General features: G+C 41.9%; 1 protein-coding gene across 1 annotated transcript in view; it reads right to left on the bottom strand.

Annotated features, from left to right (window-relative positions):
- The window catches only part of HLTF (helicase like transcription factor), a 94,056-nt gene that overhangs the window by 21,163 nt on the left and 53,097 nt on the right, over nucleotides 1-19,796 (bottom strand). Inside the window, exons 17-21 of the mRNA XM_089669525.1 lie at nucleotides 17,482-17,661; nucleotides 14,833-14,954; nucleotides 13,662-13,840; nucleotides 13,465-13,590; nucleotides 12,952-13,064 (exon numbers count right to left, since the gene is read on the bottom strand). Of these exons, the coding sequence (XP_089525651.1) occupies nucleotides 12,952-13,064; nucleotides 13,465-13,590; nucleotides 13,662-13,840; nucleotides 14,833-14,954; nucleotides 17,482-17,661 (720 nt within the window). The remainder of the gene's footprint in view (nucleotides 1-12,951; nucleotides 13,065-13,464; nucleotides 13,591-13,661; nucleotides 13,841-14,832; nucleotides 14,955-17,481; nucleotides 17,662-19,796) is intronic.

The following is a 19,796-nucleotide window of genomic DNA, read 5'->3' as shown; positions in this document are numbered from 1 at the left end:
CACTGGAGTTGAAGCTGCTGCCAAACAGAATAGAGAAGTTCCTCTGTATCAGGACATGCTAATAGCACGTTTCTTTAAACCTCCTGGGGAACTAAAATGGCATACATACATGCACACACAAGGGCAAATGATGGCTTTCCGCATTGCAAGTGCTCTACGGCCAGGTCCCGCCCCTATACTACATGGCTATGGGACAGCTGCACACAGACCAGAAACCCCAGAAAATGGGAACACAAAGAGGGACTGCCACACCAATGGGGATCCACCAAACACCACCAGCCAAGGCTGTAGAGCCTTAAAGTGGTAGTAAACTAATTTTTTTTATTTTACCTACAGGTAAGCTTATAATCAAGCTTACCTGTAGGTAAAATGAGTATCTCCGAAACATGCACCATTTAGGAGATATTATATCTATCTTTCTTAAAGCCGTCGCATGCACTCTGAAGGAACGGCATACCTGTACCGTTCCTTCCGAGCTGTGCACCATGGCCTGGGACTCCTGCGCGCATGTGCGAGAGTGAAGTCATCGTGGGGCCTGGCCTGTCAGACAGCTGGAGAGCGGGAACCTGGAAGAAGGACCAGGTGAAGATGGAAGCCTCTACAGCGGTGACAGTGAGCCGCTGGAGAGTTTTGTTTTAAGGTAAGTTTTACATAATGTGCTAGTATTCGATGCATACTAGCACATTATGACATTACCTTGCAGGGAAATGTTTTATTTTTTCCTCTTGTGGTTTACTGCCCACATGATCTAGTGCTGATCAGCAACATTACAGGTCATCTGAAATCTGGGTACTGTCCCTCTCAGACCCAGGACTGAAGGACTGTAAAAAACTGATCCAGATTAAGCCTTCCCGTCCTCAGCAGGAGTGTGCAGAAGTGGCTGTGAAAAACCACTGGGTAACGTCACGGAGCAAAGTCTTGAAAGAAATATCATATACACATTATTCACCTAAGGACCCTAGCACAAAACTGAGGATAAGCTGTACTAGGAGAGGTTAAGTCTAGCCAAGTAAGCATGCTTTTTTTCTAGCCAGTGTCCATTCACCTCAAGGTGGCAGTATAACCTAATGGTTATGATTATGAAGCCCTGTGTCCTGTGAGGTACAACCTGACATCTTTTACCCATTTGAGATGCTTGCAAACCAGAAGTCTATAAATGCTAATTGACGTCCCCTCCTGATATGGGGCCATCTCTTCATGCTGAAGAGAACTAATGAGGTCCCAAAGAGACATACTCCATCAAAGTGTATCTGCAGCAAACATTTCTTTTCATTGATCACCTGCAGACCAACAAAACAATTCAGCCAAAGAGATCTCCACCAATTCACAGACAGAATACTCATTCGGTAATCAAACTGAACATTTATCCATTAACCTGACAACAAAAAATGTATAAAATATAAGAAATGAATGGACAGCAGCTGGTTCTTTAGACATATGTTTAGTCTTTTCACCTAATAACTCAAATTGACATTAGTTCTATCTCAGGTTGCATCGCAGTGCCTGTTAGTGAAAATAAATATTTGAAAAGGGATTTCAGATGTTTGTTAATGGGATATTTAAACACTGGGGCATCCTCATCAGGAACAATCACCAATTTGTTAAAGTATAATTTGACTCCCAAAAGAGTTTTTTCCATTTAAACCTTCCCTGCCCAACCAAATGCTGATTTTTTTCAGTTTATTTTTTTTTTTAATTACTTCGGCCTACCCACTACCACCATTCTGGCCTAAGCAATAATGATGTGTCCTTGATCTCACAGCCTACTCAGGTTACATCTAACAGGAGGCTGCAGGACCAGACACACAGACAGGCCAGAGGGTGAGCCAGCACATCATTGCCAGCTGGTTGCCTGAACCCAGAAGAGATAGCAGATTCTATAGTGCTGGAACTTTAGGTGGATATTGCTTATTACCTATGATTAGTATATTGAAAACTAAACTGATATTATTCCATTAAGGTATCTGGGTGATATGTGGGCTGCTTCCATGAAACCAAACAGTTGAATCAAAAGAGTGGCACAGCAAGAAATTGAAATCCAGAAAAAAAAAATGTATTCCTAATATTTAATAAACTTTATATACAATGCGTTTCAAGGGCCACACTTTATCCACTTCATCAGGGATTAAAGGAACTCAAAATATTGATATAATATTGATAACTAAATATTTCAAAGTCTTGGTCCCCTGGTAAGTTTTTGAACCTGGAAAAGGACCAAGATGGTGCAGCAGGAACTGGACTATGTCACCTGAAAAGTGGATCTTAGTGGGACAGTGCTGCACGGGTATCTGTTTTAAGAGAACCCAGCAACACAGATAAGAGAAGGAAAAAATATGAGAGGAGTATTAGGAGTTTCTTTTTAAGGCATGAGATAGACAGATCCACTGCAGGGACAGTTAAAGGATAAGTTCACCTTCTGCAAAAAAATAATAAATGCACATTTTTTTACAGGTAAAAAAAAAGTCCATTTATTATTTTTTGTTGCAGGAACTTGTAAACTATCTCCTGCAGACCTGTCAGTATATCTGCTTGCTCGTACGGGATGTACTGGCAAGCAGATATACTGACAGGAAGAATCAATGAACTACCAAGTTGCATCCCAGAGCCACAGTAGTTTATTGAGATCTACAAGCCCCCTAAGGCTGATGGGACTTGTAGTTTCTCATTTTATTTTTTACATTTTGATAGCTAGCGGTAGGAAAAGATCCCCCACCAGCTGTCAAAGGAGGGGGAGCGGGGACTGGTCTATTCATAACATGTTACGGTACGCCCTGAATATGGGTGTAACATGTTATGAAAGGTGAACTTATTTTAATTTCCTGTCATTTCCTTTCTTTTACAAAGGGTTTTATTATAGAATAAGCAGAGATAAACACACATTCGAGAAAGATATACATTGACCAACAAATATGAGACATACAGGGCATTTTTAGAAATATTTCAGAGCATATACTGGTAGAAACATAAGCATAATCTGAGTATTTAAGTGTCATGGAAGAGAAGACGGGGAAAGTGGAAAAAAAAAAGAGGGGGGGTAAGGGGGAAACAATGAGCAAACATTTGGAGGACAACGAAAATGCAAATTATAATAAAAATGTTTGTTATATCAGCGCATTGAAAACAGGAGATGCCTGAAGTAAGGCCTCTCCAGATGTTAATACATATAATGTACAGCGCTGAGCCAACTATTGGCGCTTTATAAATACTGTATAATAATAATAATAATATTCCAGACATTGGGCTCACAAAGGAGTCCGGGTTGCATAGGTAGTATTGCAGATGTAGCACTTAGAGCAATGATCACAATCATTATAATTGGCATAAGAACAGATTAGGCAGACGAATAGAGAGGGACAATCGATGAAAAGACGAGGACAAAAACAAAACATAAAAACAAAGACAGACACAAAAGGGCTCCAGGGCGATCGCAACAGAATCGATCCTCAAATCGACAGAAGGGACTGGCCAAATCTCGATGGGTGGGCTGTATCCAGCCAGGGACACCATATCTGCAGGAATTTTGTATGGGTATCCAACAGTATATATACAGAAATCCCCCTGCGCTCTATTGTAGCATGGAGTGACATTATTTGAACACTTTTCTATAATTTTGCACAGTGTGGCATCACTATTTAATTTATTGTAATTAATATTTCATGTAAATTGGTATTATTAATTGTATTTTAGTATCACTTTTGCACAGTCTAAGAGATATTAGTTGTTTATCACTATATCACCAGGGATATATTATGTATATATGAAGATATTGCACTAGTTTGTCATTCATTATTATTTATATTATTATTATTTGTATATCTGCATAGCTTAAGGGTTATCATTTGGGTATCATTATACCACTAGGGATGTGATATTTATATATGGGGATATTGCACTAGTTTTTGATTATTTAAGTTGAGCGCTTCACCACTTATATTATTTTTGTTATCCAACAGTATAGCTGTCAATTTTTCATTAACCATTATGAAGTTCATCCGGTTTTTGACAGCCTCGAAGCTGAGGAGAGGAGTCTTCCAAGCCCTCGCAATAGTTTAGTAGCCATAAATAAATGTGATGCCAGCTGCCGTTCAGAGCGGAGAAGGCCCTCCAGTGGTTTAAATAGGAGCGCTTCGTACGGGTTACGCTTAATGTCTGCATGAAGCATAGTCCGGAGAAGGGCATAAACCCTAATCCACAATCTGCTAACCTTAGGGCAAGTCCACCAGATGTGAACCATAGTACCCAATTGTTGGCACCCCCGGAAACAAGCCAGAGAATATGTGGGGATAAAATTAGCTAGACGAGCAGGCGTATAATACCATCGATAAAGAATTTTGTAGGCGTTTTCGAGAATGATGACATTCCTCGAACATTTAGACAATGCTTGGGTCATGGTCCGCCAATCCTGTTGATCCAAAGTCCCCCAAGTTCCGACTGCCAACGTTGGTGATAGGAACGAACCGGAGGAGTTCTATAAGAAATAATGGCAGAGTAGACCAAAGAGTTCAGACCCGGAGCATGGGGTCTATGTCTGCACTGGCTTTCAAAGGGGGACAGACAGTAAGGTCCCGAGTGCGTCCGTATTAGTGTATTAACAAAATGACAGAGTTGAAGGTAACCGAAGTGTTCCCGCAAAGGAATGTTATAGGAAGAGCGCAGGGTTTCAAAGGTAAGTATTCGAGTGGGAGATAGCAGCGAATGTACATCATAAAAGCCATGTGTTTGCCACCAGGCAAATTGCCTAGGATAGTCCTGGCCTGGAGGGAATAACGGGTTATGTAACAGACGTAACAACAGTAGATGGGTAGAGACAAGGCCAGCGGAATATTTAATGGAATCCCAAAGACGAAGCGAAAGCTTCAGCGTCGGGCTAAGGGTTGATGAACGATGATAAAAAGGAAGCCACGGTGCGGAAGAGAGTGGTATCGGATGGGAGTCTAACAAATCTACTGTAGCCCACAAGGGGAAATGGTGAGATGCATCCTGTCATTTCCTTTCATTTAATGCCCTGTCTGATCAGAGGCATACACACCAGTGGCCTGCTGGAGGTCATTTAGTAGGGCTCTGGCAGTGCTCATCCTGTTCCTCCTTGCACAAAAGGAGCAGATATTGGTCCTGCTGATGGGTAAAGGACCTTCTACGGCCCTGTCCAGCTCTTCTAGAGTAACTGCCTGTCTCCTGGAATCCCCTCCATGCTCTTGAGACTGTGCTGGGAGACACAACAAACCTTCTGGCAATGGCACGAATTGATGTGCCATCCTGGAGGAGTTAGACTGCCTGTGCAACCTCTGTAAGGTCCAAATGCAAAACTAGTAAAACAAACAGTCAGAAAAGATGAGTAGGGAAAAAATGTCAGTGGCCTCCAACTGTAAAACCATTCCTGTTTTGGGGGTCATCTCACTGTTGCCCATCTAGTGCACCTGTTGTTAATGTCATTAACACCAAAGCAGCTGAAACTGATTAACAACCCCTTCTGCTATTTAACTGACTTTATTAAAGTGTTCCTTTAATTTTTTTGAGAAATGTACAATATAGCTTCTCTAGCTATTGTACATGCTATATATATTTTACTGTACTCCAAATATATGGATTTTTTAGGTACATTAAAAAAAGAAAAGACTTTTGACTTGCTTGTAAATTCCATATATTGCAGTACCTTATAGGGCACAGGCTTTATATTCATAGACCCTGGGTAATAGGCCGGTACCTTCAGTTGATTAGACATTGGCAAAGCTTTTTGGAGACACCCCCTTTTAGAAAGCAATGAAGAGTAACAGAGGGGAGGGTGAACTGTGTTTTGTACTGTACTGTACTGCACTCCAAGATAAGGAATTTACAGGCAAGTCAAAATTCCTTTTGTCTTAGCAATGAATAAGAAGGGAGGGCAACAAGGCAAACAGAATAGTGTCCACTGGCCCAACAATAACAAGGGCCAACAGACCCATCTCAGAGTGCAGCTGCAGGAACCTTGCAGCTGAATCCTGTTTCCTTAGAAAAGTAGATATCTACCTGGTAGAACTTTGAAAAGGTGTGAACAGAAAAGCAGATGGTGGCCTTACAAAGCTGGGTAAAAGAGGCTTGATGTTGAAATGTCCAGGAAACTCCTACCTATCTGGTAGAGTGAGCACATATTGGTGCAAGAGGTGCTTTGACCTTTAGCGTATAAACTCTTGAGATTTTTTTTTCGTACCCACTTAGCAACAATGAGTCTGGAAGCTGTAGTTTTGAGGTAGACTATGATCACATCCAGACAGAGGAGCAATCTCCTTTGGGTGCTTTTGAGTAGGACACAATGAAGCAAGTACTATGTCTTCATTGAGGTGGAAGGCTGACACTGCCATAGAAAGAAAGGAGGGTCCTGGGCGCAGGACCACCTTGTCCTTGTGAAGAATGAGGAATGGCTTTTTACAAGAGAGAGATGCTAACTCGGAGACATGTCTGACAGATCTGATAGCCACCAAGAGGGCTACCTTGTGAAAGAGTTCATCCAAAGGGAATTCCCTGATGGGTTCAAAGTGTGGCTTCTGCAGGACAGAAAGAACCAAATTGAGGTCCCAAGGGAGAACAAGGTGCTGTAAGGGTGGTTTGATCCTAAAATCACCTTGAGTAACTAAGAAAGATGGTACAGGAGGAGTTGAGATATCAGATCTGACCTGTTTGGGAATGACCAGGAGTCATCCTAGAAGTCTGAGTATGTCTGTTTACCTGAACCTTTTGGGCCAGTTTGATGCAATGAGAATCACTGTTTTTTTCTCTTGCTCTATTTTGTGGAGCAATCGAGACAGAATTTGCACTTGAGAAAAGCATAGATTAGTCTGAACTGAGTCCAGGGAATTATCAGCATCCAATGCCAGAGTTTGGAACTCAATTTTGTACCCCTTTGAAACCACCAATTGAGGCCACAAGTCTGGGACCTAGAGAAAAGCAAACTGTAACAGATGCTTTCATAACAAGTTACACCCATATCCCGGGTGCAACATGTAACATTTTACTGATGAAGCAAGTCCCTGCCCCCCCCCCCCCTTTTTTCCACCAGCCCGAGCCCCCGTTGTGACAGAGGGGGTCAGGATTTTTTTTTAAATGTGCTGCTGAGCACTCTAGGTAGTTCATTGATGCCTCCTGTCTTTCAGTAACTCCCTACTCATAACAGGGTACAAGCAGACAGTCACACTGACAGTCTACAGGAGCCTGAGATTGCACCCTCAATCTCTTGATCATGGGTGCAATGCTTTACAGGCTCTTAATAAAAAAAATGATTAATGCACATTTTTTACCTTCTAATCTACTAATCCTTTAAAAGTGGGGGAACCCCTTCATTCAGGTCTTTTAATACCCAAATCAGCATGGCAAAATGCCAAAGCCTTTGCACACAGAATACTGCATGAAGCTGTAACATCAGATATATAGCACAAAATCTTCCATGGCCTGCTATAACACCACTTCCAGGACCTCTTTATTCCTCTTTATATCCACCTGTTCTAGAGGAGGCATATCGAGATCTTAGGTACTCTGAAACAGGTAAAACACAGTTGGCTTAAACAATCCCAAACGGCGATAAAATACAAGTGCTAACAATCATAAACTAATGTGCTGAAATCTAAATAAATTAACTTGTGGCAATATTATTAGTGAAAAAATATAAACACAATATATGTGCAGATAATGACCCGAGTAAAAACAGTGCTATATAAAACTAAATAAGGAAAACAACTACAGCACCACAGGTAACAAATTCAAAAGCGTCAGGTGAACCCAAGTGCAGCAAACGCCCTTACCGGAACCACAGGATCTCTGTATTAAAGGATCTGAGAATGCCTGGCTGACGCACAGCCTTGACAACCTGCAGTATCCAGCAGCACAAGCTTGAACTCACAAACTCATGCAATGGAAGAACACAAAATCCAATCCCATAGTGTAGTAATTTTGAATAAAAACTGAAGATTTATTAAAAAGCCACTCACATGTACATAAAAACACAGAAATAGCAGCAGAAGATAATCCCATACAAGATATGAAATTCTTACTCAGATAGAGATGGTGGGGGTGGAAAAGGAGCCTGGACCTCTTAAGTCCTGGACAGTGATGGTTGTTTATTAATGCCATTATCCATACAAGGAATTGTGACATAGTTTCAGAAAAGTCTGTTTTAGTTAAGTAGACCATGCAGTGCATGTCTGAGATAGAGCTACAGCTGGAATCGGATGCAAAGACCATTTTTTTTTTAATAGGTTCCTGCTCCATTGCAAGAAAAGCAAGTGTTCTGCAGGCCTTCGGCACAGCGAATGTTTTCCTGAGCTTTGGCTGTGGTTCCCATGCACATGGTTTTCACCATTGCTCTAAGTGAGGGTATCCCCCTATGGGGTACTCGCAGAGTAGAGTGCAGAAAGGGGGTAAGCATATCCAGGAAGGTGTATGCATCAACCTGTGTGGTGTCCGTCCTGTAGCAAATTCCTCCTAGCAAAAGGACAGGAAGAAGCATTTGAGTATCTTCTAAAAAGCTCTAGGGTGAAATGATGGTAAAGTGTGCAACATGTGCTGTAATGCAATGCCTGGTAACCCACCTGAGACTAAGCTCTGTGTAAATGAATTTAAGCATCAAGTTTGAAAAGTTTAATCATGCTGGTAATACATTGCTTGGTTGCTGGAAGTTTTAACCCAATGCCACTAATGCTTAAATGACTGTACATGGCAATACTGTTAAGGCAGAGTCCACCCAAAAATGAATGCTTTGGTTTACAGTGGGAATTGTTAGGTTTCATAAGTTGATGGCCTTAAATGTATCCAGGTGTTCAGATGAAAGCTTACAGTATATGCATCCAGGAGATTGGAAACCAAAGTTTCCCAGATGTCCACCCTTAAAATTTTTCAGTAGCTATTTTCTTGTAGCTCTATGTGAGAATAAATCAAACATCCTTTTCTAATCATGACCATCACAATGTGCCTAATTATCTGCTGGACTTCTGGAAAGATAGTGGGGGGGAAGTCAATAAAGCCACTTAAAAGCCAATAAATACTACTTGCTCACTTACACAGTAAGCTCCAGTAGACCAGCATGAGGAGCCCAGACCGATACCAAAAATGGCAAGGATGTAAGGTGGTGACAGCTGAACAGACCTGCAGTGATAGGGAAAAAAGACACATCCAACAGAGCCTAGGATAGGCAGCCAGAGCCAGCGGCATATGCGGTCACTCAGCGGGAGAACCACAGCTGTCAAAACAAGTCTGTGATGTCAAGCAGGCTTTAAAAGTAGGCAGAGCCTTTGAACTGTCACAGCCACACCCACTCTGACATCACTGGCTTGTTTTGACAGCTGTGGTTCTCCCACTAGTTCTGCCTGCCCTCCATATCACTGCAGGTCCATTCAGCTGTCACCACCTTACATCCTTGGAATTCTGTAAATCGGTCTGGGCTCCCCATGCTGGTCTATTGGAACTTATTGAGTAAGTGAGCTGTGTTTAATAAATTGGCATTTTACCAGTTTACGAACACCAGTGCCCTGTGCTGTAATTCAATAAAGCTGCTGTGCCACTTTTCTGGCATGTTAATGTGTTGTGCTTGATTAAAAAGACAACTGCAACAGTTTTGGTTCTGACAGCGACTCATTCACCAAATTCAGGTAGTTCTTCTTTGCTCCATTTCTATATTGTGATGCAACACTTGCACCAAATTCACAATAAAATACCGATGATTCTAGAGTGGAGCTAATTAAAACCACCTTTTGGTGTACAGAGACAGATTTTGCAAAATTGTCTTGCATGCATTCTATAATTGGAGAAGCATTGCGGATTTATGGGAGATTTAGAAGTGGAAAAATCCCTCCTCTAGGGTTTATTCTTGCTTCTTAATTTCTCATAAACCAGCATCTTGCATTGATCTGACGTTTGCAAACCCCTTGTTGTTGGCGGATGTTCAAAAGACAGTGTATTTCCCCAATGGGCTGTCAGATCATTCGGTGGCACTAACAATACGAACTTCTGCCATATGTCACATGTCTTTATGGAGGCTGGGTCCTCACTGGATTTCTCATCCCAAAAAGGAGGAGAAAATACCCGACACTGTCCAACAGTCAATGAACAAAGGGTCTGCTTCTCCAGGTTCAGTTTGGGATGCCTTTAACACCTATGTTAGGGGCTTATACATCTCCCTCATATCCACTATACATACTGAACAGGCCCTGGATCTCAAGGCTCTTCAGAGGGAGGTGGACGAATGGTCCTTGCAGTATACTACCACAGACGCCTTAAAGGATTTTGAATAGCTACTGTCTGCTAAGAGGGACTTGCAGTTACATATGGCTGAGGTCGTGAGATTAGATTTACATAGTAGCAGGCAACTTTTGTTTGAACAGGGGGATAAAAATGGAAGATATTTGGACATGCTTTCTCAACATGATAGGCCCCTCAGTTCTATATCCAAAATCTGTGCTTCTGATGGGTCTATGGTCTCCTCTCCTGAGGAAATACTACGGGAATTTATCAACTACTATAGTCAGTTGTATGCCTCTGGCACCCTGTGTGCCGATGACCTTTTGCTGTTTCTACATGATGCGGGCCCTTCGCTCCTGAGTGCATTGAGAGTTCTGGAAGCCTTGTCTGCAGTTACAGACCTTCATGTTAACTGGCACAAATCTATGTATTTTTTATTGATCCTGGTGCACAGGAAAATACTCCACCTGACCCTCCGTTGCAGCAGGTTGACTCTTTTTGTTACTTCGGAGTAATAGTTTCCCTCTCAGTGTCGGATTATATATCCCTTAATCTGCTTCCTGTTTTACAAAATGCTAAAATTCCAAATCTTTCTTTGCACAGCTAAATCAATTGTTCTCCTTCCTATGGTACCAACAGAGCCCACGCTACATGTTTACCACTTTAGTAAGACCAGCTCTGCATGGTGATTTAGCTTTCCCAGATTGCCATAAATACTAACTCGCCACACAGCTAGTATCTGCTGATTGGTGGCTCCAACTAGATGTCTCTAACTTGTGTATGATGCTAGAGGCAGCCATCCTGGACTCCCTAGAAGCCTTAAAGCCCTGATACTTAAGATCCCCTACCCCCTCATCCCCTTCAATGCTGACTACCCTAAAAGCTTTGAATGCAAGTCTTAGCTTACAGCCTCAGGCTTTAACCTCTATCTCCCATCATACCCCACTTTGGAACAATCCAAATTTACCCCATTTTTATACCCTGTCTGACCCTCAGGCTTGGGCTAAAAATCAGATTAAACCTATTTCTCACACTGTTAATAATGGGTACTTAAGACCTTTGTTTCTCTTTGCTCTGATTATAACATCCAATCCCATTGTTTCTTTGGACACCTGCAGGTTGCTCACACCTTTACTGCTCAATTTCCACATCACCCCCTACAGCTAGAATGTTCAGATCTGGAAACCTTGTTAAGAACTGATTCTCTCACAAAACCAGCCTCAATGCTCTACATGCACCTCCTTGTGGTGTCGCTTCTGGATTTGTCCTTGCTTAGGCAAAAATGGCTTCGCAATATCTCAGATTTGGATTATGAGGACTGGAGTGACATGTGGGGCATCCCTTTTAAACAGCTGCTGTCCGTCAGAGATTGGCATATACAATTCAAGATCACACATTGAGCTTAATATACACCCCATTCAAAGACTCAACCCGTCTCTTTCTCCAGCTTGCTGGAGATATGACCATGCAGTGGGGGATTTTTTTCATATTTTTGGACATGTCCGGTCATAAAGGCATACTGGGAGGCAGTGGTTAATCTCATCCATTTAGTATCAATGATCCCTTTTGCCCCCTCTCCCAGAATCTGCCTGCTGGGCCTGGTAGATGGCCTCTCATCTATAACTGCTGGTAAAACGTTAATTGGACTGTTTCTGTTTTATGCTAGGAAGGTGCTTACACTGCACTGGAAAAAAACCTTCTCCCACTATAGCCTATTGCAAGCAATTGGTTAACACCAACCTATCACTCTACAAAAGACACTTACACACACAGAGGCTGCACCCATAAGGTTGATAAGGTCTGGGCGAAGTGATTGGAGGATGTAGCCATGATGTAGTTCTTACCCTGTGTATCAGTCTAGACTAGGAGATCACTACTTAGGTATTCACTTCTACTACTATCCTCTCCTTAAAGGGAAGGACGTTTGTTAGGTAAATATCCTCGAGCATCTGCATACTTCTGCACGAGCTACACAAACACAACATGTTTTTTGTACCTCATGTTATGTCGGTGCCATGTTCTGGGCATTGGTTAAGGATAGTATGCACCTGCATGTGCTGTACTACCTGGCTGTAGCATTTTTTCTTTTTTTTTGTTTTTAAACCATGATGAAAAACAATAAAATGTTAAAAGAAAAAAAAATTGGCGCAGCATGAGCCAAATTCAAGCACAGGTTCCAAAATGGACATGAATTTAGCGCACACGATACCACTTTTAGAACACATGCAAATCTTTCACAAAATCTGTCTTCCCCAGTCTTTATGAATGAATATCTGGCAGCATCAACCCAAAACAGACATCAACTATGGGTGGCTTTCCGGATGTATCTGCACCCTTCTGGTACAACTCAAGAAAAGAGTTAGAGTGGAACTAGAAACATATTTTTAGTTTTGAAGAGTGTGGGGAAGGGTTAGAATCTTAGTCAAGTTTTTACTGTTGTATGTGTTTCATCTGTGAAAATTTTTGGGAACAATAAGTGAGGGGACTTTTGCCTCAAAGTGAGCAAAAATGCCATCTTTGAAAGATGTGCCAGGAGCAAGTGACCCCAATGGGAGATTACCTCTTTCTTCCTGTTACAGTGACAGCTCTATACTTTTAGTTTGCGGTTTCCTTCAGTAGTCACCAGAACAGAAAGTGAAATGGATTCCCATAAAATGGATAACAGACAACATTTTGGACACAAAAACTGGTATACAAAAGAGCATCATTAAATCCACTCCATGCTGGTATACATTCAAGGTTTCTTACCTGAGAGCGGTTTCGATCAATGATAAGAACGCAGTGAACTGTGAAACAATTATACTTTTGATATTTGGATCTTTTTCTTTCTGTTCTGTCAGTGCATGCATTAAAGCAGTGATCTGTAATGCAAAAATGAATGTCATTTGTATGACTACACAATACACTATGTCTCAGACTAGGCTTAAAGTGTATGCAAGGGCTTTTTGTTGTCGATAAAATAAGAAAGAGTTAAACACCCCACTATTGGTCCTGGTGCTCATTGTCACTGAGACAAAGTGAGGAGAAATAGAAATAATTTTCAGTTGTCACCGGAGCAAGAGGTGAGGGAAAATCTAGAGGGGAGACCTGTTCCTGTGACAACTCTAAAGATTTTCTCTGTCCGTAGGATAACAAGTTAAAAGAAAACTCCCTGGCAAAACACAGGCAGCAAAGAAAAAAAAAACATAAAACAAAACAGGAGTTTTAAACCTTTCCTATATAAAAATGATTTTAAGATTAAGGATGTATTGCATGTCTTACTTTGGAACTGGACATCCACATCTGATTATTATTTTGGCTGTCACCCAGGTCGCACTCGTCCTCCGGACATTCCACCAAATGCTCCAAGTACAATTCACCTCTACACATAGGACACACTGCATTTGGCTGTAGGGAAAAATGCAGGTTAAAGATTGAAAATGTTTACTAGCTCATAATTTAATAGGAAAAACTCTTACCTTAGTTATCTGAATAACCTGACAAATGCATGCTTTACAAAAGACATGTGCACAGCGGGTTATAACTGGCATGTTCAGAGAGTCCAGACATATAGAACATTCTTCATCTGAGCCTGAGCTCAGCACCATCTTTATCTTGTTCACCAGTTTCTCTTGCAATTCGCCTGGGGTTGAACTGGCTGAAAATGTACATGTAAATAGACACACACTATATGATTTAATTAAGGATATCATTTTTACAGTTCTTGTGTATGTCCAGTCCAAACTTTTGTTTCTTGTTTTGGACTGAGTGGGAAAGGGTTAGAGCAGCCCTGTCAGATTTGTATTGCTTTTGGGGCTCCATTAGAGAGATTTTCCCTCACTACCTATCCTGCTGACATTATACTAGATAGGAAGTGAGAGGAACTCTTTAACAGAAACACAGAAAGAAACAAAAAAATGCTTTCTATAGTAGATTATAAAAAAGCTAGAACTAATGTCAGGTTTTATTTTGGCCTGCATCCCTGTTGACAATTTTACCTCACTTTCTGTATGGTGAAACTGTTGTGAGCAGGAGAGGAATTGAGGGTAAATTCAAAATAGCAGTAAAAAAAAAAAACAACAATCATTCTACACTCAAACTAGGAAAAAAAGCTTTTGGCTTGACATACATTTCAGATAGCAAGTCACTTTAGACCAGTTTACTTATGTTTAATGGAGTTGACCCTGGGATTCAACACAGCTGGGTTGACCTAAGACATTGCGAGGCCATCTATGTGGAAATGTTACCAGTGTGCCCTGTGACTGGGGATTCCACACTGCTGGGTATACCTAAGACAACTCCATAAAGTGCCATGAGATATGATGGCTCTGAAACTCCTTTCCATTCAGAGCAGCAATGGCTTTTCTAGGAAGTGCTCTGAAACCAATGAACCTTACATCACATCATGCTGAGCACGACAACTCTGATAACAGCTGTAATAAATATGCTGTTTGAAGAATTGTAGCAATAGCAGGCCTACATGTAGCAATCTATCATACGTGTAACAGCTCCATCTAGTGTGTAAAATTAGAATGTCATAGAAATTGTAATCCACATATTTTCCATTTCACTGTAAGGAAAAAAGAACCATAAATCTGAGCTTAACAAAATATTCTGCACGTGTAATGAAACCATTAAATCAGACTATACCAGACAGAGCACTTGACAGACTGGTTGGAACCAGATGGGGGTGACAGCAGATCTGCCTTAATCGGACAAGCACTGCAAGCACATCAGCATAATGTGTCAGGACTGTTCCTTCATTAAAGTACCTGAAAGACAATGTATATTTACAGTAAGTACACTAGTATTTTTTTATCCCAACATCATGTTATACAATTAAGCCCCCATTCACACTTGAGCATTTTTCTGCTTCTTTCCCTATGCCTGACAATCCCATTCTTTCTAGCTGTGTCTGTTCACACTTGTGCGCTCAGGTGCCCTAAACACAAAAAAAGTACATGAGCTTTTATCTGACCATATTCAGGCATTTTTGATCCTAGAGATTTCAATAGGAATGCCTGTAAAAGCATGATACGTGCATTTTCACACTTGTTTTTACCCCTTTTGAGTTCCTCTCCTCCTCCTCCCCTTGCCCAGCCCAGGACAAAACCTCCTGACGCTTGATACACATGCAAAAACGCCTATAAAATGCCTGAATAAAATGCCTGTAATACGACAGAAAAATGCCAGAAAAAAAGGCTGCAAAATCATCAGGAATATGCTTTGTTCAGGTGTGAATGCAAGCTTAAGCATATGTCAAGGAAAAAAAATTTTTTTTAAAAGCAGTACATCTCTATAAACTGCATGTATACATGTTTTCTCTTTAAATATCCTGCACATACAGAAAAAAGAGCCATTTTTACATACCTCTAAATTCTGTATTTTGGAGTACAGTACAAAAGAATCAATTCATCGACCATAGGTTATACCTACGCTACCTTCAAGTGATTGGACACTGGCAAAAGCTTTGCCGAGTCCACACCTAGTGTCCCTATGTGACCCCGCTTCATTCAAGAAGGCTCCAGTTTTGTTAGCAAGCAATAAAAAGAACACCGAGAAGAGAGGGGAGAGTCCTGTGCTTTGTACTGTACTCCAAGATACAGAATTTACAGCTACATTAAAATTCCTCTTATCTTTATCGTACAGGACAGGACACAGGAGGCGATTAAAAAGGATGTCCCCATGCTAAACAGTTGCAAGAGCCCCACAGGAAGAAAAGGTGGCGGCCAACAGGACCCAAAACAACTGTTAACAGGAGCAACAGTGGAGACTAAACAGTCCCCTAGCAAACACTTTGGGAGAACGTGAACGAATTTAGGCGTCAAGGCTCAAAGGAGTGCAGACTCTAGGTGCTGTATAGGCCTGAGAACCTGATCTTAATGGGGGCATGGGCTTAAAAAGGGAAGGAAGGGTTTGTTCCCGAGAGTAGAAGCCAAAAGAAAAGAAAAATAGGGGCAAAATGACCACCCAGGTGTGGGGGTGAGGTTAAGAGATCCAAAGGGGGAATCTTCCAGTAAAAAAATGAGAGAAAACAGGGGGAGATTTCCAAATCCTAACATCTGAAACCAGTTTTGCAATTTTGATATTTGTTAGTAAAACTGTACATATCATCGCAACTACTATCCATGGGAAACTACAGGTAACCTGCATGAAAACTGCAGAGCAGCAGTGTGAAATGACCCTTACAAACTTCTCTAGCAATGCATCTTTTTGTCTATTCAAGAGGCCAGAGAGTATGGGGCGGGCTATACAGTGACTGATCACTCTGATAGCCAATCATAGGACTCAGTGAACAACAACATAGGGTCAGAAGCATAAATAGGCTTCCAGCAGGAATTCTTTTTAACCACTTGCCTACTGGGCACTTATACCCCCTTCCTTACCAGGCCAATTTTCAGCTTTCAGCACTGTCGCAGTTTGAATGACAATTTTGCGGTCATGCAACATTGTACTCATATGAAATTTTTATAATTTTTTCTCACAAATAGAGCTTTCCTTTGGTGGTATTTACTTGCCGCTTGGTGTTTTACTTTTTGCGCTATAAACAAAAAAAGAGCAAAACATTTGAAAAAAAGTTTCTTTGTTTCTATTATAAAATTTTGCAAACAGGTAATTTTTCTCCTTCACTGATGTGCGTTGATGAAGCTGCACTGATGGGCACTGATAAGCGGCACTAATGAGGTGGCATGGATAGGCGGCACTGATAAGTGGAACTGATAGGTGGCACTGATTATGGGTACTGATAGTCAGCACTGACTGGCGGAATTGCTGGGCATTGACTGGCACAACTGCTGGGCACTGACTGGCACAGGTGGGTGGCACTGATGGGCACAGGTGAGTGACACAGGTGGCTGGCACTGCTGGGCACCAATCATCAGAGCACTGATCATCAGTGCCCTGATCATCGGTGCCCTGATCATCGGTACCAATTCCTGCTCTGAAAACTGCTGATTCTCGGCAGATATTATCCCATGTTCTGACAGCTGGAGGAAAGTGCAGCCGAGAGCCGGCAATTGCATTCCCTGTGATCAGTGTGTCAATGGACACGACTGATCACATGGTAAAAAGCCGCTGTGATTGGCCTTTTACCACATCATGTGATCAGCTGTGTCCGTAGGACACAGCGATCACGGAGATCGCCGGGGGCGCACAGGAGAGCACGCTCTGGGAGGATGTCATATGACGCCCTCCCAGAACTGGCTGGCCACAGTGTAGCCGTCATTCGGTTATCTGCAGTCGGAAACTAGTTAAATACAGGAGTCAGAATGGCCACAAAGTCTCAGTGCAAACTCTTACCTGCTAATAATAGCTTTTCCTTCATTCTGCATTGATTCATATATTTTTCTTTCTTCAGGTGAAAGTTTGAGGTGCTGGATATAAACTTTACGTTCTGGCAATTGCAGTACTGGCTTTCCTTTAACTTTTGTTGTTTTTGTCCTCCTCAGGGTGATATTTTTAATAAGTGCTTGTAATCGGCTAAAAGAAAAATGAATGTCTTAATTTTCATGTATACAGATGTAATAGTGATTTAAAATGTTAAATGTGTATATAGATTTACAATATAAAAAATTTAAAATTTTCATTCTTTGAAAGGAAAATCTGTGAGTGGGGGGAGGGAAGGGAAGCAAAGTTGGAGAATCTGGATGGGATCCGAACACAGACAGCAGATAAGCAGATACCCAACACAGCGTCAGATGTTCATTGCTCTGAAGAGGACTGGCATCAGAGAAGAGATGATTTCTACAGGAATCAACTGATGAAAACAGTTAAAGTGAACCATTGAGCAACCGGAAGAAAAGAATGTTAAACCCCTATACAGCAGACATAAACTTTTATGCAGCATATAGGGAGTCATACACACATCTAATTTCCTGGTTACCTATCACATTTTTGGAGGCCCTTGAGTAACAAACCAGTGGAAACACCCACAAAATGACCACAATTGCAAAAGCACACACCCCAACGTATTTCCTATGAGGCATGACGAGTCTTTTGAAAACTTTATTTCTTGGCCACAAGTTTTTGTAAAATGTGAAAATTAAAATTATTATTTTTTCTTTTATTTTACACAAAACTGTAAGTTAATTAAGATATTTCTCGCACACAGCATGGGCATACTTAGAATTACAACCCAAAACACATTTTGTTACTCCTGAGTATGTCAATATCACACGTGAGACCCTTTCATTTTTTGGACTGATTATATACTGGACATTGTATCTTGTGTATCACACAAATCAACCAACTGTATCAAAACCAATGTACTGTAATGGTTGCCTCTATATTAGTGGTCAGGAAATGTGTAACCTCACCTATAGCATTCCCAGTTCATATAGTCCAAGCAAGCCTAGCCTACTGGTACATGGCTACCCCCGGGAATGCCATGTTCACTGGCCAGGAAGGACAGAAGGCTAAAAGAAAGGAAGAACAAAAGAAACTGCCAAAGACATCTTCAGAAAACAGACAAAGGATCAGGGTTTGTACAGGTGGCAGGCAGATGCAATACTGCACTGGTGTGGCGGTGATCAGGAAGACTCTTGCTTGCTGCACTGGTGTGGCGGTGATCAGGAAGACTCTTGCTTGCTGCACTGGTGTGGCGGTGATCAGGAACACTCTTGCTTGCTGCACTGGTGTGGCGGTGATCAGGAACACTCTTGCTTGCTGCACTGGTCTGCTAACAGTGGAACTTGTGTAGTGTGATCAGGAACACGGTTGCTAGCTTACATTGGTCTGCTGACACTGGGACTGGTGTGGGTCACTCAAGGATACCATTGCTGGTTTACACTTGTGTGGTAACACTGATTGGTGTGGCAGTGATAAGAAACACTGTTGCTGGCATACACTAGTCTGGTGACACTGGGATTCGTATGGCGGTGGTCAAAAAAACTATTGCTTGCTACACTGATCTGGTGTGGAGGAAATCAGGAACACTGTTTCTAGCTACACTGGTCTGGCAGTGATCGGAGAACTGTGACTGGCTGCACTGTAAGGCTCGTACACACAGGAGGCTGGGGGTGGTAAAACTTCTTGGTTGGGCCACGGATTTGTTGCCCCTCAACCCCTCCTTTAGCTGCAGATGCAGCGACCTGGGGTGTTTCAGAGCGGCAGTAGGCATTTATCCCCTTGTATGCCTGCCGACCATGACCCATTCAAGTACATAGGGGTGCTTGTGCAGGAGGGGTTAAAGCAGGTGGTGAGGAGGCAATAAAAAGCATTTTTGCTGCTCTCTGAACAGCAATTTGAACATGGATGGCTCATTAGAGAGCATCGCACATGTAAACAAGTCCTTATGGTGACACTATGACTGGTTTGGCAGTAATCAGGGACACTGGGATTGGTGTGGTGGTGATAAGGGACACTATGACTGTTGTGACGTGAGTGGACGGCAGTGATTAGGGAAACTGACTGGCAGCACAAATTTGGTGGCACTGTACTCCTGTGGCGGTGATCAGAGACAATGGTTGGTGACATTGAAATACAGTAATATCAGAGCAGCCAGCCATTGTATATGATCACTGCCACAGCAGTACAGTGCAGTCACCATAGTGACTCTACACTGGCTCTTGTGACAGCAAGTACAATTTTTTTTTACTGTTACCAGAGCAGTGCAA

This window comes from Staurois parvus, unplaced genomic scaffold, assembly GCF_062004578.1.
Source record: "Staurois parvus isolate SC_StPar_1 unplaced genomic scaffold, SC_StPar_1.0 ptg000078l, whole genome shotgun sequence".
NCBI lineage: Eukaryota > Metazoa > Chordata > Amphibia > Anura > Ranidae > Staurois > Staurois parvus.
Note: the sequence above shows the minus strand (reverse complement) of the source record. Positions and strands in the feature narration are given on the sequence as shown.